This window comes from Astatotilapia calliptera, chromosome 19, assembly GCF_964374335.1.
Source record: "Astatotilapia calliptera chromosome 19, fAstCal68.1, whole genome shotgun sequence".
Taxonomy (NCBI): Eukaryota; Metazoa; Chordata; class Actinopteri; order Cichliformes; family Cichlidae; genus Astatotilapia; species Astatotilapia calliptera.
In genome coordinates, this window is record NC_137440.1 from 29,393,623 (window position 1) to 29,414,954 (window position 21,332).

Sequence of the window (21,332 nt, forward strand, 5' to 3'; positions counted from 1 at the left end):
CCTGTAATGTTTATAGATGGCCTAAGAAACCAGATCCCGCAGAGTGAACATGAGTCCAGGGAGAAAGTACCTCAGGTTACTTTAAGCCCAGGATCCTCTTACTGTGAGGAATGTTTTGCCTTTACTGCACATTATGGTTCTCCATTTTTGTTTTAAAACAAACTTTCTTTGTCAGCAAACCAAGACAAATGAGAGGTCGAGTCCTGTGATTAAAGCTGATTTAAAAAATTAAAAGAAAGTTACTGGATTAATTCACGATTAGATAACATTTTCTTTAATAATACACGTATCATTTAAATTTATAATTTTAAAAGTAGTAGCTGATTCCATATATGCAGTTCCTGTGTCTGGACGACCACTGATATTAAATTAAATGTAGATCATTGAAGCTTCATGTAACTCCATCGCAGACACGGGGCGCTTGGAGGAGGCGTGACAAAGCTTAATGTTGTCAAGTGACGCGGGGTGTGACGTAGCCACGGAGTAACGGGCGGATATTTTCAAAATGGAAGATATGGCAAAGTTTTGGAGGGGAACGCGAGAACAACATTTATTCGTCGTGTGAGGACTCCTGTAGCGGCTATCCATGCACTCTGCCTATCGGGGAACATTATTACAAACCTGCACGCGTCTGCGAGGCGAAAAGCCGCCACGATGAGTGTTTCGATCGGAGATAAAATTGAGGTGAGTGCTTTTGTTGGGCTAACGCCCACAAGCTAGCGTCCACTCGGACTGATGGCTTGTTCTCGTGTCAAGTCAAAGGCTGGAGTTACAAGTTAGCTAAACAATATCGCACTGAGAAGGAAAAAAAAACACTGTTTGCTTAATATAATGGGGATATGTTAAACTTTTATTTAGTCATAGCTAAATATTATACTACTTAACATCAATTACTAAGGCGATAGTTCAGTTTTTCGTTTTTAGCTTGTTTCACGTGTCGTAAAGATATCGCTCTTTACGATTGCCTAAATGTATTCTTCTTCTACTTATTATTATTGTTGTTATTATTATTTAGTAGTACTAGTAGTAGTTAATGTAGTAGAAAATGTCAACATCGTCTCTGCGGGTGTGTAACCATGCTCCCCCAGGACAGACATTGTTGTGTCGCGTCAGTTTGGGACCCGTCATGCTGCTTGGAAACGGCTACAAGTGGGTCCTCATTAGCGGGAAGAGACCCGGGATAATTAAAGGTTTTGGTTGGCCATATGACGGCGTCAGGTGTTAGTGGCTTGTTTGACAGTTAACGTTTGTTGTGGGTGGATTTCTCCCGTGTGGAGTCGTTGGTGGTTGTAGAGAACAATCCAGCAGGTCGCAGGTTACGGGAAGGATGTTTGACCAAGTTCTTCGCCATGGCTTTAACAACCTGACTGCTGACTCCCATGCTAGCAGAGATGAGAAAGGAGGTTTTTGTTATGATCAGGAGTCGAGGATCGAGGTGTTTGCTTTTAAAGCTCTCGCTTCCCGTGGGATTTAAACTTAAAAATGAAATCATGCTCACATTTTCCTGCAGATGCGTTGTTTGTACAACTTCTCTTTTTGTGCACGCAGGACTTCAAGGTCCTCACTCTGCTCGGGAAGGGCTCCTTTGCGTGTGTTTACCGGGCCAAATCGGTGAAGACTGGTCTGGAGGTTGCCATCAAAACGGTGAGATAATCTACATCTTTATCAGTGATGCTGTAAAATTGTAAACTTGGAACTACTGGGTTATGACATATGTTGCCTCCCGTGGGGTTCTTGTGGTCTCTTGACCCGCCCCACAGATGAGCTCTCAGTGTTTCGTTGCCATTGTGGGTGGGAAACTGATTATTAGGATCAAACCAAACTGTACAACATGCCACGCTGAGCCGATGAGTGGCAGGCGTATAATTATCTCTGTTGTTCCCATCTGCAGATTGACAAAAAAGCAATGCACAAAGCCGGCATGGTCCAACGTGTGAGGAACGAGGTGGAGATTCACTGCCGACTGAAGCATCCTTCCATACTGGAGGTAACGCTGACAAGCCACAGATGATTTCTTGCCATGAAGTGCTTGATACACAACACCAACCCTGCTGTTTATTTAAATTTGCCTTCTCCTGTAGTGTATCTATACAATATACATTTTCTGTTTTTTTTATGCATCACACACAGTTTAATGATGCACTTTAATAATTTGAAACGTGTGAATGCTTGCTTAGTGTGAGATTTACAGTTAAAGTTAACACCAGTGCTGTAGCTGTAGGGATTCCTGTGTCTTTGTGGGACTGTTGTGTTTGATGATGCATATATCAGCTTTCTGTATTGTTGTCATGGTTATACAGGGCGTCCTTGATAGTACTTTGTGTAGGCGCGCCACCGATTTGTTTCCACTTCACTTAATCAGTAGTCTGGCTAATCTTCAGCTTTAAAGATTAACCAGGAAAGCAGGCAGTGGTGGTCCCACTGACACAGCTTTCAGGACCACAGTAGTACAATCATTTTAAAATCCAGTCAGATATATTCTATATTTTGTTCTTTCTCAATGTTTCCATATTTTGAGACGATGGTAAATGAATCATATTGTTATGTCTTTTGTTTTTGTAAAAGCTTTACAACTACTTTGAGGACAGCAACTATGTGTATTTAGTGTTGGAGATGTGCCACAATGGAGAGATGAGTCGGTACCTCAAAGAGCGAAAGATGCCTTTCTCTGAAGATGAAGGTCAGGCACATGTGTTTTTGTTTAGAAGCCTAAATATGAGTTGTGTTGTCAGCTTTGTGAGTTGCTACTACTGTAAAAAACCCCAAAAACAAACCCCAACAACAACTTTATTTTCGCCCCACAGCGAGACATTTCATGGACCAAACAGTGAAAGGGATGCTTTATTTACATACTCATGGGATCTTGCACAGAGACCTGACTTTGTCCAATCTTCTGCTGACCAGCAACATGAACATTAAGATAGCAGACTTTGGCCTGGCCACTCAGCTCAAACTCCCAAATGAAAAGCACTTCACCATGTGTGGCACACCAAACTACATCTCCCCAGAGGTGGCCACTCGCAGCGCCCACGGGCTGGAATCAGATGTTTGGTCACTGGGATGCATGTTCTATGCTTTCCTGATGGGTCGCCCTCCATTTGACACAGACACGGTCAAGCACACTTTGTCCAAAGTGGTTCTCGGGGACTATGAGATGCCTACCCATGTTTCTCTGGAGACTCAGGACCTAATTTATCAGCTGCTGCAGAAAGACCCCGCCCAGCGACCCAGCCTCTCTGCAGTACTGGACCACCCATTCATGACCCAGAGCCTGCTGGTCAGGACCAAAGAGCTGGGGCTTGGGGATGACGGGTCCATTGACAGTGGCATTGCCACCATCTCCACAGCCTACACCTCCTCCACCTCTGCCAGCAGCGGCAGTCGCCTCCAGAAGCGAACCAAGCACATGATAGGCTCTGCTCTGCCTAATCGCATGGCACCCATCCCAAGCCTTCCACGCCAGCCCAACAGTGCCTGTTTTGAGGATGGAGACCAGTGGCAGCAGCAGCAGCATCCGCTGGAAAGGTTCAACAGAGAGGGCAGGAGCAGGGCGGCTCATGGTGTAGAAAGCGGAGAGCCTCATTCTCGCTACCTGAGGAGGGCTCACTCTTCAGACCGTCCCATGTCCACTTCAACAGGTTCAACTCATGCTGAGCTGGGGCGATGCCACTCAGAGGAGACTCTGGCTGGTATAGGACGCCCAGTCTTCCCCGTGTCCTCCACTCCACACCCGTTTTCAGAGCACGGAAGACTCCCATCTCCACCTGTCAAGCAGCCAGCAAAGTAAGCAGTCAGTCTGTTGATAATCTTTTTTTCTCTCAGGTTATTGAGACTAACAGATGACACTCTCTATTTCAGTTCTGGGTATTTTTCCACAGAGACCGCACTTCCACCAAATTTGCAATTTCAGGACTTAGAGGGAGTTTCTAATTGGCTCAACACTGAAGGTAAAATAACACTTTTGTGCTCTTTTGGTTGTTTTAATCATGACTACAAAGTTTTCCAAAAGTTTTGCTTTCTTTCTCAGCCTCTGGACAGAGGTCCGCAGATAGCAGCGCCCACAGCAGTAGAGGACCTTTAGGTGTTCACAACTCCTGGTCAGATAAGCCCATGAGCCGAGGCGCGAACCTTCACCCCAACCTGCACCACCAGCTTCTTTCCAACTCCGACTCATACAGGGAGAACATCCCTGGATTAGAGTTCCAACCTCCTCCTGACAGAGAGTTAAAGCTCTCTTCAACCAAACCCAGTACAGATAAGCCGAAGAAAACGCTGAGAGACGTAATCCCGCCTCTGTGCGCCTCCCGACTGAAGCCGATCAGACAGAAGACAAAAAATGCTGTTGTAAGATTTTAATCTTTTTTTTTTTTCCTTTTTTTTAAAATTTCTATGTGTGAACAGTGGATATATTTTTAGATATCTCATCTTTTTTCTTGTCTTCTATCCAGGTGAGCATTTTGGACACGGGTGAAGTTTGTATGGAGCTGTTAAAATGTCAGAGTGGTCAAGAAAGAGTCAAAGAAGTCCTCCGGATTTCCTGTGATGGCTCAATGGTACAGTTTCTGTAGGGCAATCAGCATTTATCATGCAGTTACTTAATAAATCTTTCCATGTTTGAAAAAAATCTTCAGTCTTGTAAGTTGTGGCTTATTATGACCATCTGCTGTAGGTGACGATATACCAGCCTAATGGTGGAAAAGGTTTTCCTGTGCTGGACTGCCCGCCAGCTCCTCCAGAAGATATTCTCATTTGTAGCTACGAGGATCTTCCAGGTATTCTGACGGATGCATCCCACCCATTAATATCAGATTAAAAAAAAAAAAAAAAAAAAGTGAAATAAAATTGTAATTGAGCTTTTTTTTTTCTTTCTTTTTTTTGTCACAGAGAAATACTGGAAAAAGTACCAGTATGCCTCCAAGTTTGTTCAGCTTGTTAAATCCAAGACTCCTAAAGTGACCCTTTACACCAAGTATGCCAAGGTCATGCTGATGGAGAACTCTCCTAACGCGGACCTGGAAGTTTGCTTTTATGATGGTGAGTCCGAGGTGTTTGCTGAACGTCAGTAATGAGGTGGCTGAGCTGATGAGTCTAAATTAACGTGTAATAACTGCATCGTGCAGGCGCAAAGACCCACAAGACGTCCGAACTTGTGCGAGTGGTGGAGAAGAGCGGGAAATCGTACACTGTGAAGGGCGAGGCGGGGCTGAGCGGCCTGAGCCCCGAGTGCCGGAGGTATGTGGAGCTGTCGGACGAGGGCCACGCCATGTGTTTATCTCTCGAGGCCGCCATCACTGCAGAGGAGCAGCGCAGCACCAAGGACGTCCCTTTCTTCCCCATAACGATTGGCAGGTGACAGGAAAATTCTGGCCACCTCGTGACAGCTTTCCTTTCTTTTTTTTTTTTTTTTTGTTATATTTCTCGTCTTGCGTGACAAATGTTTGTTTTCTTTTACTTCCCAGGAGACCCGTCAGCTCAGACGCTCCAGGCTCATCGTCTGCGCCCTCGCACCCGGTTCCTCCAGATACAGCATCACCTCCTAAACCTCCACAAATCACTCCTTCGGTAAGTTCTGACATTACAGGATAAAATGAAGAATAATGTGGATTTCCACGCCAGACGCTGAGACGTCTCAGGCAAAAACATGTCGTGTATGCAGTGTTCACTGGTTTCAGGCAGACGGATTCTTTCCACAGTACAACCAGAAGACTAATAGTGAAAAAATCAAAACATAAAAACAGCACCTGGAGTCATGTGTGGGTGTGCAGGCCGTGATGAGATCTGCATTTGATTTTTACTGATTTATTTCTAGATGATTTCCTACGATGGGTCTGACTTCACCACAGCCAGCCTGAGTAAGAAAAGCTCCCCAGTGCGACAGGACCTCATCCAGAGCACAGGAAAGGTGGTCAAGTCGATATTTGTGCCAAATGTTGGATGGGCGTCCCAGGTAATAGATGACTAATTAATATTTTAAGACTGGGAATGTGAATTGACACTTTGACAAAAACCAAATCCTTGTTTGTTTGTATCTGTAGCTGACGAGCGGAGAGGTTTGGGTGCAGTTCAACGATGGTTCTCAGCTGGTGGTTCAGGCAGGAGTTTCCTGCATCACCTACACGTGTCCAGAAGGGAAGATCACCAGGTATGAAATACATTAGAAATGTCTTCTGTGTTCCCTTTAAGAGCTGTTTTAAAAACTTTTGTGAGAGTAGAAGTTTTTAATATGGCCATTTCAGAAGCCCCATCCACCTGCTGTTCACATCTTTTGTTTGCATGTGGCAGCCAATCAGAAGAAAGTTTTCTTAAAGATAATGGAAATGGAGCTGAAGGGCTTGTTTCACACAGTTGATGAACTGAGTGCTGTAACAGACGCAGAGTGGAGGACAAAGTAGCCCGAGAATAAAAATACAGAGCTTGTTATTTGCTGGATCTTTGGCCAGCTTTCCACACAGAAGAAGCTGCAGTGTATTTGTATGGCACAAAAAGTAAGAAGTGGTGTGTTCTCTGCAGGTATAAGGAGAACGAGAAGTTGCCCGAGCACGTTAAGGAAAAGCTTCACTGTCTCTCGACCATTCTCGGCCTGTTGGCGAGCCCGGCAGCGCGTCACCTGCAGTCCCATTAACACCTTGTGTATAGAGGCCTGTCAAAAAGCTGGAAGTAGCATTAGAAACCGTCATTTCTCTTCTTGTAAATATCTTCTATTTGTGTTGTTTTTACATGTACAGAAGACTGAGATTATGAAAAGATATATTTTTATTTTAATAAGCAGCTATTTTGTATAGTGTCTACATTAGCCCTGTTGGAAAACTTAGTGTTTGTGTGTCTTGTTTTTTTTACTGTTTCCTACTACTATGAAATGTGCGACCGATACACACTGAAACAATAAAACATCTGGAGGCCGGGTGGAGGATCGCTGCACTTTCTTTTGCAGTCTTCTCTTTGCACTCCGTATTATGACAGAACTGTGTAGAAAAGAAATTAAAGTATTTATAGCCAGTTTATGGTTTCAGTAATAGAGAATTCATAAGCATAGTTATGGTAATATAACTGAAACTTAGCTGGCAGTTACCTCTCTTTATATCTAAAGGAGAAAAATGAGGTTAGTTACTCAAAGTAAAGTCTGTCACTTAAAATCAGTGGACCTGAAGTTTTAGAGCCCTGATAATTCACATGGTACAGGAAGAAAAGTAAATACCGATTTCTTTGGTGCTCAAATATTTGCATCCAGACGAGCTCCTTTTGGAAATGTGGTGCTAATTATTTCAGTCGATGTACGTGGAGTCCTGCTAGCGGTTAAACATAAATGGTATTCACCAAGACCTCTTACTAACTCGTTATTCTTGCATCATTCAAATTTTTCCAGACCAAAATACCACACAGAAACTGCTTTGGTTTTATTTGGTTAAGACATTTCATATAATACAAACCCATCACCGATTAGCTCAATGAAGCATCTTTATAGATTTGGGAGCTAAGAGCTAAACTGCTGTAATAGAAAGTCATTAGAGTGGATGTTTTGTTTTGAGATAAAATAGGTATTTTGGGTAAACTTTCAAGGATCATTTTTCTATTCTTTTGTCAACAACTCATTTATATAGAAGGAAGGCAAACCATTAAATATAAGTTATTTAAAAATAAAACTAAACTGTCGTCTACATGATGTAAATAGTGGAGTTGTACTTGTGGAGCCATTTTTCACTCTTAGTGACGGCTAAAAACACTTCGCACTACAAGCTATACTCACACATTTTATGTACTGGAAGTGCTTTTTATCCATCCCATACACTCATACGCACATGGCTATATCAAAAAGATATCCTTGCGGACTCAAATCTCCGACTCTCTTATAAGCAGGTGAATCACTTGAGTATGATTGTTGTAAAACTTTAAGAAGAAAAAAAAAAAGCAGTGAAACACACCCAGAGTAGTTTCACATGTTTATTTTGCCCTGTTGAATTGGCCATTTAATTAAAAAAGTCACAAAATTGAGGATTCTTCTCGATTACAGAACCGATACAAAACGACATACTGTACGGATGCAAGCATAGGCGCATATACACGTACTGTACAAGACACCCAAGAAGTACACATTCAGGTGGAAGCCGGGAGCATGATGACACCATCTGGGTTGCAGAAATGACCAAGAGTGGGATTAACCATTTATATTTCCCATTTAGAAGCACAGTAAAGAACACGAGATAGGACACAGTATAGTGGCGTACACAGATACTCAGCCTTTTCCAATTTAAACAGGGACTCGACCACAGCTTCCTAGGTGAGGAAACACCTAGACTCATTTTAACCTGGTGTGGTACTTTTGAATTTATTGTTGCTTCACTACATTCTGAAGGCAAATCAAAACCAGGATACTCAGAAGGGTTGTTTACACATGTAGCGAAGGCCAACTTCCACTGTGCCGTCGCTCTTCTTTTGTCCCAGAGAGATGCTGGTGAGGTGGCCGCAATGACACAAATATATCCGCTCACAGGGCAAGCAAGAGGACGGTGGGTTCCCTTGGATGCTGATGGAGGAAAGAAAACAGCAAGGGGAGCTCTCTGGGACAAGAGAAGGAACGCAGTAATCTGTATTTGCTGCAGGTTGGCACTCATTTCCCACTAGATGCTAGAGGGATGCAACAACCGCTCAGCTGATCTGTCCCTTTCACGTCACCTGAACAGCAAGACCCAGAATTTTACCGTCCCTCTACGTAAATCCCCACTTTTTCAAAAACATCACTGCTTTCATTTATATAAAACATTTCCCCCATAAAATCTCAAAATAAAGTTGCTCTTAGTAGATGTAAGGACATTATAAGATTTTAACAAACTCGTTAAAAAAAAAAAAAAAAAATCTCACAGTGAACACTGGGAACGACAGCTGGACCTCCACCTACTCCCTTCACTTAAAATGTGACACAAATACAGCAGCTGGAACAGCAGACAGGTCAGAGAATAAGGTTTGAAGCACATGAGTGGATTGGACTGTTGGTTTAGTTAACTGGAAGAAGCGCTGAGAGACAATAAAGCTGAACAAATAACTCAATTATCTCAGACTGTTCAGATGAATACTCACTTTAGTTGGGTATTCAAACACACACACACACACACACACACACACACACACACACACACACACACACACACACACACACACCTGATTTTCTTATTAATCCCAAGTGACAAGCTATACAGCAGCCCCAAGTCTGTCCGTCGGTCAAGTTTGCCTCAGTTTGCTCGCGTGACAGATACAAGCAGTGAAGACACTTGGGGAGTCTGTTTAAGGAGACTACAACCCCCACTGGAATTCTGAAAAATCATGGAATTTCTCGGAAAACATCCACAGACAGATAACATGGGAATGTGATCCTCATCTTACTGCACTGGAGCGACTCAAACTGCGACTCAAAAAGGATGTAGTTTGTTTATCTAACACACAGAAAAACACCCCCACCCACACACCATAACAATCATTACGAAAAGAAACTTGGTCACATGGTCATGGAGATTTTATCCTCTTAAGATTTGAAAAATAATGCTCTTTTTCTTTTCTCCTCCTACACTCAAATTATATTTAATGGCACTCGGGAAAGAAAAAAAACAAAACACTGCTCCCCTGTTTGTTTAAACCAATAAAACAATCTCATCACTCTCTGCAGTCGATTGGCCACAGTCACATAGCAACCTGGGATCTGTGGAGTAGTGTTCAAATGCCCAAACGCCTCCTCTCTCTACGCCCTTGCACGTAGCACTCAGTGGTATTGACCAGAATACAAACACACATCACTGGCACAGTTGGCCACAGTGTAAATGTGCCTGTGTGTAAGTGAGTGTGAGAGAGATACAAGGGATCATACATTGCACATCTAGTGGCACATCATTCTCCAGTCCTGATTCGGCCATTCTAATTAGTTACCTCTTCTGGACCCTTTCATCACAGAGACCTCACGCAAGAGAGAGAAAAATAAAATCAGCTATTAGACAAAAGTTCCCAAAGCTCACATTACAGTACTGTTAAAGTCTCATTAGACAAAACGAGGGAAAAAAAGGCAGAGGAAAAGAAAAGCTTACATCCAATCACCATTATTTCCAATAACTATATAGGAAAAAGGTTTGTGTCTCGATTAGATATATTATCATTAACATCATATTTACTATGATTATTAATTATTATTATTATCACCACTGTCATCCGTTATTTGTTCAGGGATCAAATAGGGAGGTAAGGGGATGGGAGAGAAAGAAAATAAAAGAAAAAAAAGAAAGTCAGTCACTGGGAGGAAGCCTTGGTAGCTATCGTGGAGACACAGTGCTGCTGGAAGTTGGGTGACATAGAGTTGCAGCCCAGTCTCTGCAGCTCTTTTCCCAGCATGCTGCAGCAGCCCGGGGCTGGCGGGGCAGTGTTGGGTACCGTGGTGCTCACCGGGAGGCTTTTGGGCTGTTCGCCGGCAGGAGGAAAGTCAGGGTTGTGGCTCTGAAGCACGCTGCTGATGTGGTTAAGGAGGTCGTTGAAAAACTCGGGGACGCCCTCGTAACCTGGAAAGAGAAGGCAATATTAAGAAGAAGAAAAGCAGTGACTTCTGGCTGTGTGCTAAATAAACAATATTCTACCTAAATTGTTCTTATAAAGCTGCTCCTGGACACTAAAGGGAACATAAAAGAATTTTTTTCCCTTTAGTGTCCAGAAGGACCCTGAACTTCATATTACATTAAAATAAGACTCATACTTAAAGAGGTTTCTGAGGTCATAGCTCAAAAGAGCCTAGGTCTGTGTTCCCATACACCTTGCAAAAACAGAAGTCGCCCCCTGCTGGCCATTAGAAAGAATGCAGGTTTAAGGTTTTCTGCACAAGCTTCATGCTCTCTTGTGGTTAATAAAAAGCAGAAATGCAGTTAGCAGAACCTGTAGCTTAAACAGTTTAGGATTACACAGGTGAAGGCTGCTCTAAGGATGGATTCATTATAACTCCCAGTAAAATCGGAGGTTTATTTTCCACTTAATGAGCAGATACTTTAAAGAAGATGATTTATGTGTGTGTGTGTGTGTGTGTGTCTGTGAGATTGAGGCTGTGCCTACCTGGGAATGCATTGATGTCAATGACAGCGTGCTGGCCTGTTTGATTGTTGATGATTACATCGATGCCAAACAGGGACACGCCCAGTGCTTCTCGCAATGACCTGGACAATTCTCTGATGACATCATCACTGGGTGGCTGAGACACTCCCTCCACGTTCTCTCTCTGGGTGAAACAAATATTAAAATGTGCATTAGCTACACAGCCTTTAAAAGTCAGGGTTGTGGCCCTGAAAAGAACAAAGACATTAGAAAAGAAACGAGATGACATTTCATTCAGTGACATTTTGGACGTACCGAGGTCAAGTCTGAGGACGACTCTGGTTTGGAAACATTGTGGCTGTTGAAGAAAATGGCTCTCCTGTCTGAAGCAGAAACAAAGGGAAAGGGTGAGGCGGAATTTTAAAGAGTGTTGACTACACGAAACATAAGAAACTCCCAAAGAATTAGTTCCCAAATCACTTTTCCGACATCAATGGAAAATGTTCGCTCCATGTGTTCCTACCATACACTTTCATGTAGATCAAATAAAACATAAGAACTGGTGAAAAATATAACTTCATTATTGAGAAACCTATTTAAGCCTAAAAATGTGACAAAAAATGCTGACCCGTTGAGATTAGTTCCTCATCATGTCCAATTATACATCTTCTCTTCCTGTCCCCACAGTGACTTCTACATTTTTTAAGGCTTTCAATATCTGTGACTAAAGGTAGGATTAATTATTGATAATCATAAAGGCTGCAAAACAGCAGTACTTAGCCTGAGGAACTGTAACCAATGCAAACAATCAGTTTAATATGTAGCTCATGATCCTGAACTAAACAGACTGTTTATGCAAGAAAACAACTTCAGAACAAGGCGGCTTTATTCCTGCAGCCTTATGTCAGACATCAGCTGTGGGTTTACCAGTCTGTTATTCAAATTTAAAAAATATCAGCAGGTTAGGGCATGAAGTGGAAGCAAATTATTAATTATTTTAAAAATGAACAACCTTGCCTGCCAGTTATACTGTTTGCTTATTTCCATGAACCCTCTGACAGTATGTTGTTTTGAATTTTCTCAATAGAGGATACACCAGACCGAAGGACCTTTTCTTAGTATTTAGATACTTTAAACACATCTTATTAAGGCTGCCATGCAAATGCTTCTGGGTGACTTCACTCAGTCGTTTTTCATTGGAAAGTTCCTATTTGACTGCAGTCCTGGTGTAACGGTGCAGCTGTCTAGATTTTCCATCATCTGCACTAGGTGGCGCCACAGTTCAACCATGGCCTTTAGTAAGTAAAACTCATGTTTTCTAAATTTGAATACCTGGTATTTAAAAAACAAACAAAACCCCCAAAAAAGAATGTAACTAAACCACACTGATGTAATTCTTTTTCATCTTAAAAAGTTTTCAAGTCATCCAGGTCGAGTCTGTGAGCTGAAGACAACATCATATCCTGGCGTGCTCAGACCTCCACAAAGGATAAACCAAACAGCCACTTGATAAATGCATAGCCCAGCCACCTCAGCAGAACAAGACTCGGCTGTACACCTGCACCTAAAGGATCAACAATACTGTCGAGGATCCCAGTATTCACTTTGTTTTGAACAAAGATGGTTTGAAAGAGCAGTAAAGGAGGCAGTTTACATGCACTGTGAATGGACCACTTTCAAACGGGACAACCTCCACTAGGAGTAAAATGCCCAGGACTGTGCATGATTTGTTTTTAGAACTGAAGAAGCCTCTTGGATGAGAAGTGAACCCTAAAGAACTGCAGTTGGCCATTTTTTAAGCTCTCAAGACAAGTCTCTCAGTCATACCTACAATGTGTTGAGTGTTCCATATGCAGTGTTGGGGAGTAACGGAATACATGTACCGCCGTTACGTATTTAGAATACAAAATATGAGTAACTGTATTCCGTTACAGTTACCGTTTAAAAAGGTGGTATTCAGAATACAGTTACTTTGTTGAAATAAATGGATTACACTGCGGTACTTTCCTGTTTCATTTTGTCACGGGTCAGGACTGTTTGGGTTTTGTTTGACAGCTACGATCTGTTGTTCCAGGCGGCAGGGTTACGGTTGCCATGGTTACAGGGCGACGCTCTCTCTCTCTGCGACTGTGTGTTTCCTGGGTGAGAGAGCGCCTTTTCGTTGTTGTTGTTGTGCTAAGCTAACAGGCAGAATGCTACAAGCATAGCTCTAAAGAATGTAGCATCATGGGCAGTGTAGTCCGTGTTGCAGGGAGAATGGACTGCCATACACGTTATGTGTCTGTGAGCGCGAGGAGGGAGAGAGAAAAAGGGGAGTGGAAAGGTACGAGTTGTCGTCGAGGAAAAACGGGAGCTGGAAGCATGTAAATATAATAATAACCACTGCAGCCAAGAAGAGAGCCTGACGAGCCCAGTTGTAAGTAAGCTGTTAAGACTCGACTGTAATAATAATAATAATAATAATAATAATAATGTACACTTTTATTGATCCCCGTGGGGAAATTCTTCTCTGCATTTGACCCATTCACTCAGTGAAGCAGTGGGCAGCCACCAGTGCAGCGCCCGGGGAGCAGCGTGTAGGGATGGTACCTTGCTCAAGGGTACCTCAGGGTAGCCGTTCAGTGTACACAGTGTTCGTGTTTTCCTCCGAAAACAATAAGTTCCGTTGGAGCAGTCTTTCAACGCCTCTCTCTGTCTCTCGCAAGAAAAGTTGACCCACACAACAAAGTAAAGCTATTTTTCGGCTACGAGCCGACAGGGACCCCGCCGTATTAGTCAGAGGTCCCTTTACTACAGTTTGGAGTCGCGGACCTTCAGTAATAGTAATAAATCACACAGCAATAGTACATTCACGTTGTTGTAAAAAGCACGATAATATATTAAGTAATCCAAAGTATTCAGGATACGTTACTGTCATTGAGTAACGTAACGGAATACGTTACAGAATACATTTTGGGGCATGTATTCTGTAATCTGTAATGGAATACATTTTAAAAGTAACCTTCCCAACACTGTCCATATGTTTACATCAATAGGTTACTCATTGGGCTCGGGTGAGGAATTTTCTTTGATAAATGTGACAGGAATGTATCACAACATTTTTACCTACGTTTTCTCTGATTTCTAACTTGTAATGATTAACATGAATCAGTGTTCGAGAGAAAGGAGTGGAGGGAAACTGTCCAAATAAATCTGCCCTTCGGCACGGCGAAGGTCGCGGTAATGAAATGTTCGGCGGATTGGCTCATTCATTCCCTGGCTTGATGGGCAAAGCTTCACTTTAAGAAGGAAGGCTGACTAGGACAGTCCATCTCTCACTTTCCAAACACTAACCCATACTTCAACCTTTCAAAGCACCCTTTCCATCACTTTCTAGGTACAAAACATAATGCATAGCTTCAGGCTGTGGGGGACAATGACCTAAGCGCTGTGCAGGTGTATTGCTGTGCTGTGGTGAGCTTTTCTGTTGTACCAGCATTCCAGGCTGAAACCAGCCATCCTGTCTGCATGGTTACACAAAGCGGACGACTACGCTGTCGGCAAAAATGATTTGCATGTGGGCCTCTGCTGTATCACATGCAAATACTGGAGTCGTTTGTGTCTGGGGATAACCCTTTATTCAAAGACACGTCATGGGTAAAGCTTTTGACATGTTTATGGAGAAAAACACTGCTGCTCTTGTCTAGTTTTGACAACATGTACCAACAGGGTATAACTCAATTGCACTCTGCTGCACCCCTTAAAAGGGCGAACAGGTCCAATCACAGGGACCATAAAGCCATTTTATGAGCTCTTTTATTGGGTAATTTGGAGAAGCTGTGCAGATTGCAGACTGACCAGTGTGCCTGTAAGCAGCGCTCGGACTTCCCCACCTGTCACTCTCCCTCTCACTGTGTGTCCGTTCTTAATCTTACCTGCAGGTCCAGCAGGGAAGTTCTTAAGGGAAGGTCTCTCCACTACAGTGTAGGAGTCTCCCACCACGAACACTTTGTAAAGCACTGCGTTATGGTTGATGAAACTCTGAATCACACAAGGAGGCTTCACATCCTTCAGGTCCTCTTCACTGAAGATAATGGCCATCTGTGGGCAGGAGGCCACACAATAAATGACAAAGAACTTGACAGGAAACACTGAGGTCAATCAGCAGTTAGAGGCAGGTTAAAATCTAACTTCATTCAGTGCTGCTTGTGCCGCTGAAATTGACACTCCTGGCAAGCTAGCCAAATAGACTTAATGCCTCCACAGTGTTATACCTACATGAGGTATAACTCATGTAGGTACACTATCAGATTTTGCTGTTTGGACTAGAGTTAAATGACAATCCTCTAACAGAACAGGTATTAGCTAAAGCAAACTTTTGAGGGTGTGAGTGACCTCTGAATCCTGCGGGCCTCTTACCTCATGGGAGTTGGTGCCATGAGCCACCCGTGTTTTGCAAACTGTGGAAGAAATGAAGACAAAGAAAAGCGCAGAGTTTACAGCAGAGCACAAACCCTTAAATTTTTTTGTTATATTTGAGATGATGATGAACAAAGAAACATGGCAACAGGTTTTTAAAAAAAAAAAAAAAAAAAAAAAGTGTGGTGAGTAGAAGGAATTAAGATGACAACAGCGGAGCTACTCACCGAAGGGGAATGAGAGTCCTTGCCTCTTGATTTGCTCCAGCACGTCTGGGCTGCACTCAGTGTTGAGGACCATGAATGGAGGAGAGCAAATCCTCTCATCTATATATTTAAAAAATTAATTAATTAATAAGAGAAAAAGGTGAAAGACTATATTAATGCTCAGGAGATGTGTACTCTTGGTTATTTTCACTACAGAAACTTATAAAAGTTATTGCTTTGTTTAATCCACAGTTCAACTTTGGAAGATTTAAGACATCAAACTCATTTTCTTCTGCAGTTTTAGCTTTAACATACAGTTTCAACATAACGTTTCAGCAACTCACATGGCTAACAGTCATATGCTATGACCTGTAGTACTAGGTCAAAAAGTTATTTTTATAACTCATCCCTGTGATGTGTTTACACAAGAAACACAGCAGAGGCCATCTGGTACGGTCCTTCTGCTCCTTACAAACACATACGTTAAATTAATCATAGCGACTACTTGCTTAACCTTAACCACCACCTTTTTGTTGTTGATCCCTTTAGGGATCACAGCAGTGACTCATTACTTCCTATTCCTAGTACAGTCTTCTGTCATGTCACTTCTGTCCTTCACTACATCCATGAATCCTCTCTGTGACATCCATCTTCAACATCCTTTGTTCAATAAATCCACCATCCCTTCTCATGTCCAAAATACTTCTTTTATGTCCATAAAATATCTAAGTTCAGGTCACCACAAAAACCCACACAAATACAATGATGAAATATAGGAAAGCATCCAATTTAATGAGGAACTAAGGATAAACCAGCTGAGGACACGCAGAGTCATCAGGCACGTCACCTGATGGACTCACAGGCCTGACATTTCACAACAAACACACTTGCAGTTACAATGTCTTTAAAATTCTCCAGTATTAACCACAGAAATTCTGCTTCTTTTTCACCCATCTCTATATTTTTTGTCTGTTTACAAGTATTTTTTTTCATCACATCCTGCAGCAGCAAGTTGGTCAGTTCTGATAAGACTAAAAAATTTTAAAAACATCCTGCAGCTTTGACAAGCGGCACCATATCAGGACTGGGGATGCATCTATATTAATGTTTTGTATTCTGTAATTTCCCCTCCGCAGTAGGTATATGGGGGCGATAAGGCGGACGGGTTGGAGATAACGCCACAGGAAATCATTGGCTGGGCCAAAACAACAGCTGGCAAAATGTTAATGACCAAAACACAATAGAAACATGCCAGTCTTTGTGTGCCGTGGGCCTCAGCAGTGGCAGGGCTCTCAGCTGATGCTAGTGCTGAGGTCAGGAGAATCTCATTTGCTTAAATTAAGTCCAGTGCAGAGTGCTGAACTCTGGGTGCAGTCAGAGTTTTACAGAAACCATGTACAAGTGGCCAAAAGGAACCACAGAAACAACTTAAATGAAGTTGTTGGAAGCAGAATTATCATATTGATGTTCTATGCTTTCACCTACCATCAACAGTTCTTTCAATAAAAAGACAAAAACAAACCAACAGAGGTGCATGTGCGAACAAAAATGTCCACAGCTGGTTTGGCTCCCCCCAGTACAGAGCTCATGTGACGTTGGGCTAATATTCTGGTACACTCACTACGAGCATCTACTCAACTTAAAGCTACAGAAGTTCCCAGATGTGCAAACTGAAGGAGAGCATCCCCAGCTCTGAGCTACTCATGAATAATTTCAGGAGAATCAGGTCTGTATATTTTCCAAATTCCTAGTGTATGTCTGTCCAGATTTGACCTTTGACCTTTTGGAAATAAACGACAATTTATCATTTTATTCCGTTATCCATTTTTGGGATATTTCATTATTAGGAGCATAGCAGTAATGCTATTGAGAGGTCACGCTGACCTTTAAACCACCGACATTGACATTCAAGAGCTCCGACCCAGTTGATTGAGATGAAAAGAAACTGATATGGGGATAAACCTAAAACATAATGGTGCTGGTGCAGAGGTGTTATATCAACTGTTGCTGTGCGAGGTGATAACGAAGCATATAAAGATGCTTGGTGTTAAGGATCCTCTTATACTGTTATTTCACAGAAAATTAACAGGCAACAATTAAAATCATACAATTGTAGCTAAAATAAGAGATTGTAAGAGATTCAGTGTAGTCTATAAACACGATAACTGTATAATTTTTCATTTCATGCATACAGGCATTTATGTTACTATATACAGTAGCTTCTTTAGCCAAAGAAAATGATGAAATAACCTTAATCTTACTGTACAAAACTAATATTGTAAACACACATTTCAGTTAAGACTGAGATTATGTTGCTGCAACTTTAAACTGCTGAATTTTTGCAAGCAGTTTTTCTTTAAATGTTTTTTCTTTATAGTGCTGACATTTCAAGTGCAATAACTCTACCTTGAAATAAAGTGATTTACATAGCCAGGCTCTACCAGTCTGATCCTATGACAGTTTTATCACATGCAGCGGTGATTCTGGTGAAATGTTAGCTACAGCTGTGAAAATAATGTCTTAATAACCCAGGAAAATCCTTTAGGTACCTCCATCTCGTGATGGGTCAGAGAAAAAGACATTAAACCTTCCCCTGCTCTGCTGCTGGCAAACATGTGTTTCCACACCATTTAGAAAACTAATTTTCAGGAATGCGTTTGATTTTTATGTCCAAAGAAAATAAATCTGGTTATTTAGAAAGACTTAACCACAAAGGGTTTATTTTTGGTTGCTTCAATACTCCTGTTCTCTTGTTCTGTGCACTACGACCTTTGCCTGTGAAGCTGGGACCATTCCAGGGCTGGCTTCATACCCGCCAGTGCTGGGAGCAAGCCTGGAGGGTTACCCATGAGTCATCTGTGCACTGCCTACAACTGTGTTCCCTTTTAGTGATGTTATTTTATCAGGTCAAGAACAGCATCATAATAAAAAGAAAAGCCTGATGTAAAAACATGCCCATTACGTCACTGAGTTCCCAAAGATTGATAGTGTTACATTTGGCTAAACAAAAACCATCAAAAGCCCCGAGCCTTGTCAAATGAGAAAAGAAATTCAAGCTCCAAGTTCAGGTTTTATAATAAAAAGAGCAGAGACTGGTGGACACGAGTGAGTAGCCAAGTTTGTAACAGTGTGCATGCTTGGCTCTGGCTGACACTTTAGGGGGGAAGGAGGTGGAGGGGAGGATCAATCTCTGGCTCTGTCTAAACATTACATGCTTGCAGCAGACCCAACGGAGCCGAGGACAGTCTTTATGGGCCTCTACAATGGACAATGAGGTACTTTTTAAAGTGGGATTATACAGTTACGAAGTCTTCAGGATCAGGACATCCCTTATATTAAGTCATTCGTCCACTAGATTACAACATAAACACACAGTCAAATAAACTCCAAATGCATAGGCCTTAACCGGTCACTCAAGAGGAAAGAAAATAATCAAAAGGCCTGTTTTAACACTTAAACTCAGACGACACTATTCTCTTGTTTGGGGATTTAGGTATAGGGAACTACAGAGAGCCAAGTTTCATTATACTTGCTAAACTGTGGTGCTGTTTAAGTGAAAGGCTAGACTCTCTTGTTGCTATTTAGAGCTTGTTTCCTAGAAACCCGAGCATCCTCTCTTTGCTGCTCTCTTCTTGTCCCTCCAAAGCAAAGCAGCAGGATTTTTTAATATTCTAAATTGAACTGGAAACACGGCTATGCCCCGAGAGCATTGCTTGTCTCAATGTCGTGCTCTAAGAGGCTTACGCTCCGATTAAAATTATGAGTCATTTATGAAAAAAAAGAAAAAAAGAAAAAAGGAAAATGTGATTGTTTTCCCACAACATGCAAATCCAGGTATTATGTAATGACGATCAAAGCACAGTAGGGCAGGTGAACCTGACAGGCAGAAACTCAAGGTGGCACTCTTTGAGCTCACAACTGTTTCTCATTGTCATTCACAGAAATATCTATAATTAAATATTGATCACTTGCATAAACTGGCTCTGCTGGTCCTCACAGAGACAGAATAATACTGCAGCACAGGGAGCACAACTGGATTGTTGTATAAATAGTTTCAGTTTAATTTCTGTTATCTTGAGCTGGAGAGGAAAATGTTTAAGACTAAGAGTTGGTGTGACAACGGTTTCTGTCTATAAAAAACAGACTAAGATATCAAAAACTCGTGTATACACAGGAACCAGCAGATTCCACTAAGTAACATAAACAGTTACCTTGGTCTGGCTCACATAGGAAACACAAAGCAACTCTGACAACAGATCGGAGCCAAATTTCCAGTGACGCTGATCCATTAGTGCTCGTGTGGCTCTTTTCTGGCTGCTTTACATTAAACACAGCATTAGGACGAGCTAAATCTTGCACTTAATTTTATTTTCATTTAAACAGTTTGGAGAAGAACAGCTAAATGCACTGTGACTGAGGCCATTTAATACTGAGAGGCCACTCGAGTGACAAAATAAGGTTTGCTTTTCCACAAGCGCACCTCAAGTGTTTCCTCCTATTGAGTACTATTCTGAGTCATACAGACTGAAACATGGCCGGCTCTCTATGGTCTTTAAGTACTTGGTTGCCTTGGCAGCTGCTTCAGGACTCCATGGTCTCTGCTGATAAGGAGGAGGAAGAGGCTGTGCCTAGGAAAGCAAGGCTCAAGAAGAAGAAGAAGGAAAAAAAAAAAAAAAAAAGGAAGACGAAGAAGAAAAAAAGAAAAGAAAAGAAAAACCCCAAACCCTAAAATCTCTTACACTATCCTCTTCTTTAACTTGGGGCGTATGCTGATAGTCTACAGTCTAGTATTACAACAGGTTTACTGTATCATTGCTTCTAAAATGACTAAATTGTCATGGATGCCTTGGCATGCAGGCCTAACTGTGAGCAGACAGCACCACTTACATTAATGGAAGTAGAATGGTGAAAGGAAAAAAAAGAGCTCTGTAAAATGCAGCTAGTGAAGCATCTTCCTCTTCAAACCGATCACACACAGTGAGGCGGAGTGATGCATCTTAAACTCGCTGTTGCGTAACAGCAATCGTGTCTGTTTGGATAAAAAAGACATCGTCTTCTCGTATTTCTATTTTAGGAAAGCACCGACATGCTGATACAGCTCTGAGTCTTTGCTCTGACATCAGACTGCAGCTCATCACACACAAACTTGGTGAGATCATAATTATAAAGGTTTATTTTCTCCTGCCATGTATGGGTTTAAAGGAAATGTGGATGAGTCACAGGTGTGCTTACAGTGTGTGTCAGTAGGGAATGTCCCTCTGTAGCTAAAAGCCATCGTCTGCTGGTAAGTTTACTTGATCAGTGACAGGGGAAGGTGTTGCTCGAGTGACCTGAAGGCAAGTTCTGATCATGCTACGATAAAGCAGAGAGAAATAGAAAGGAGGAACTATGATATCAGCAAAGTGCTCAGCTCATGTTTATGTAAATATAAATGCGAACACTTAAAGTAACACAGTTCAAGTGAGAAGCTACAGCGCCTCTCTGCTCCCCCTTCCCTGGGATGTGAAGAGCACAGTCAGAGGTCCTAAAGGTAACCTCAACTTCCCTCTCAATAACATTAAACAGAAGGCCGTGGCTTTTAAATCAAAATCAAAGCCTATTTTTAGACAGCTTCTGTTTTCACATAGCGAGCTAGGAACAGAGACACTAATGGTGCTAGCCATCCACTTATCTCAC

General features: G+C 42.1%; 2 protein-coding genes across 2 annotated transcripts in view; one reads left to right on the plus strand and one right to left on the minus strand.

Moving 5' to 3' along the window:
* Positions 1-462: 462 nt before the first annotated feature.
* Positions 463-6,918, plus strand: plk4 (polo-like kinase 4 (Drosophila)). The gene is made up of 15 exons (XM_026151296.2): positions 463-684; positions 1,549-1,644; positions 1,892-1,987; positions 2,566-2,680; positions 2,805-3,783; positions 3,859-3,947; positions 4,028-4,344; positions 4,449-4,553; positions 4,670-4,772; positions 4,885-5,034; positions 5,121-5,349; positions 5,460-5,562; positions 5,810-5,947; positions 6,036-6,142; positions 6,511-6,918. Exons 1-15 carry the CDS (start codon positions 655-657, stop codon positions 6,620-6,622), a joined length of 2,769 nt encoding a protein of 922 aa, XP_026007081.1. The 5' UTR covers positions 463-654; the 3' UTR covers positions 6,623-6,918.
* A 2,545-nt stretch (positions 6,919-9,463) lies between these two features.
* itpk1b (inositol-tetrakisphosphate 1-kinase b) overlaps positions 9,464-21,332 on the minus strand; it is a 31,558-nt gene continuing 19,689 nt past the window's right edge. Inside the window, exons 6-11 of the mRNA XM_026151297.2 lie at positions 15,678-15,776; positions 15,451-15,491; positions 14,967-15,132; positions 11,368-11,435; positions 11,074-11,236; positions 9,464-10,532 (exon numbers count right to left, since the gene is read on the minus strand). Of these exons, the coding sequence (XP_026007082.1) occupies positions 10,267-10,532; positions 11,074-11,236; positions 11,368-11,435; positions 14,967-15,132; positions 15,451-15,491; positions 15,678-15,776 (803 nt within the window). The 3' untranslated portion in view covers positions 9,464-10,266. The remainder of the gene's footprint in view (positions 10,533-11,073; positions 11,237-11,367; positions 11,436-14,966; positions 15,133-15,450; positions 15,492-15,677; positions 15,777-21,332) is intronic.

Bases quoted from the DNA above. Each gene is read 5' to 3' on its own strand.
- plk4 (XM_026151296.2), top strand. From the start codon at position 655: ATGAGTGTTTCGATCGGAGATAAAATTGAG. The intron at 3,948-4,027 runs GTAAAATAACAC...TTTCTTTCTCAG, and splicing joins TAATTGGCTCAACACTGAAG to CCTCTGGACAGAGGTCCGCA. The intron at 4,554-4,669 runs GTACAGTTTCTG...CATCTGCTGTAG, and splicing joins TTTCCTGTGATGGCTCAATG to GTGACGATATACCAGCCTAA.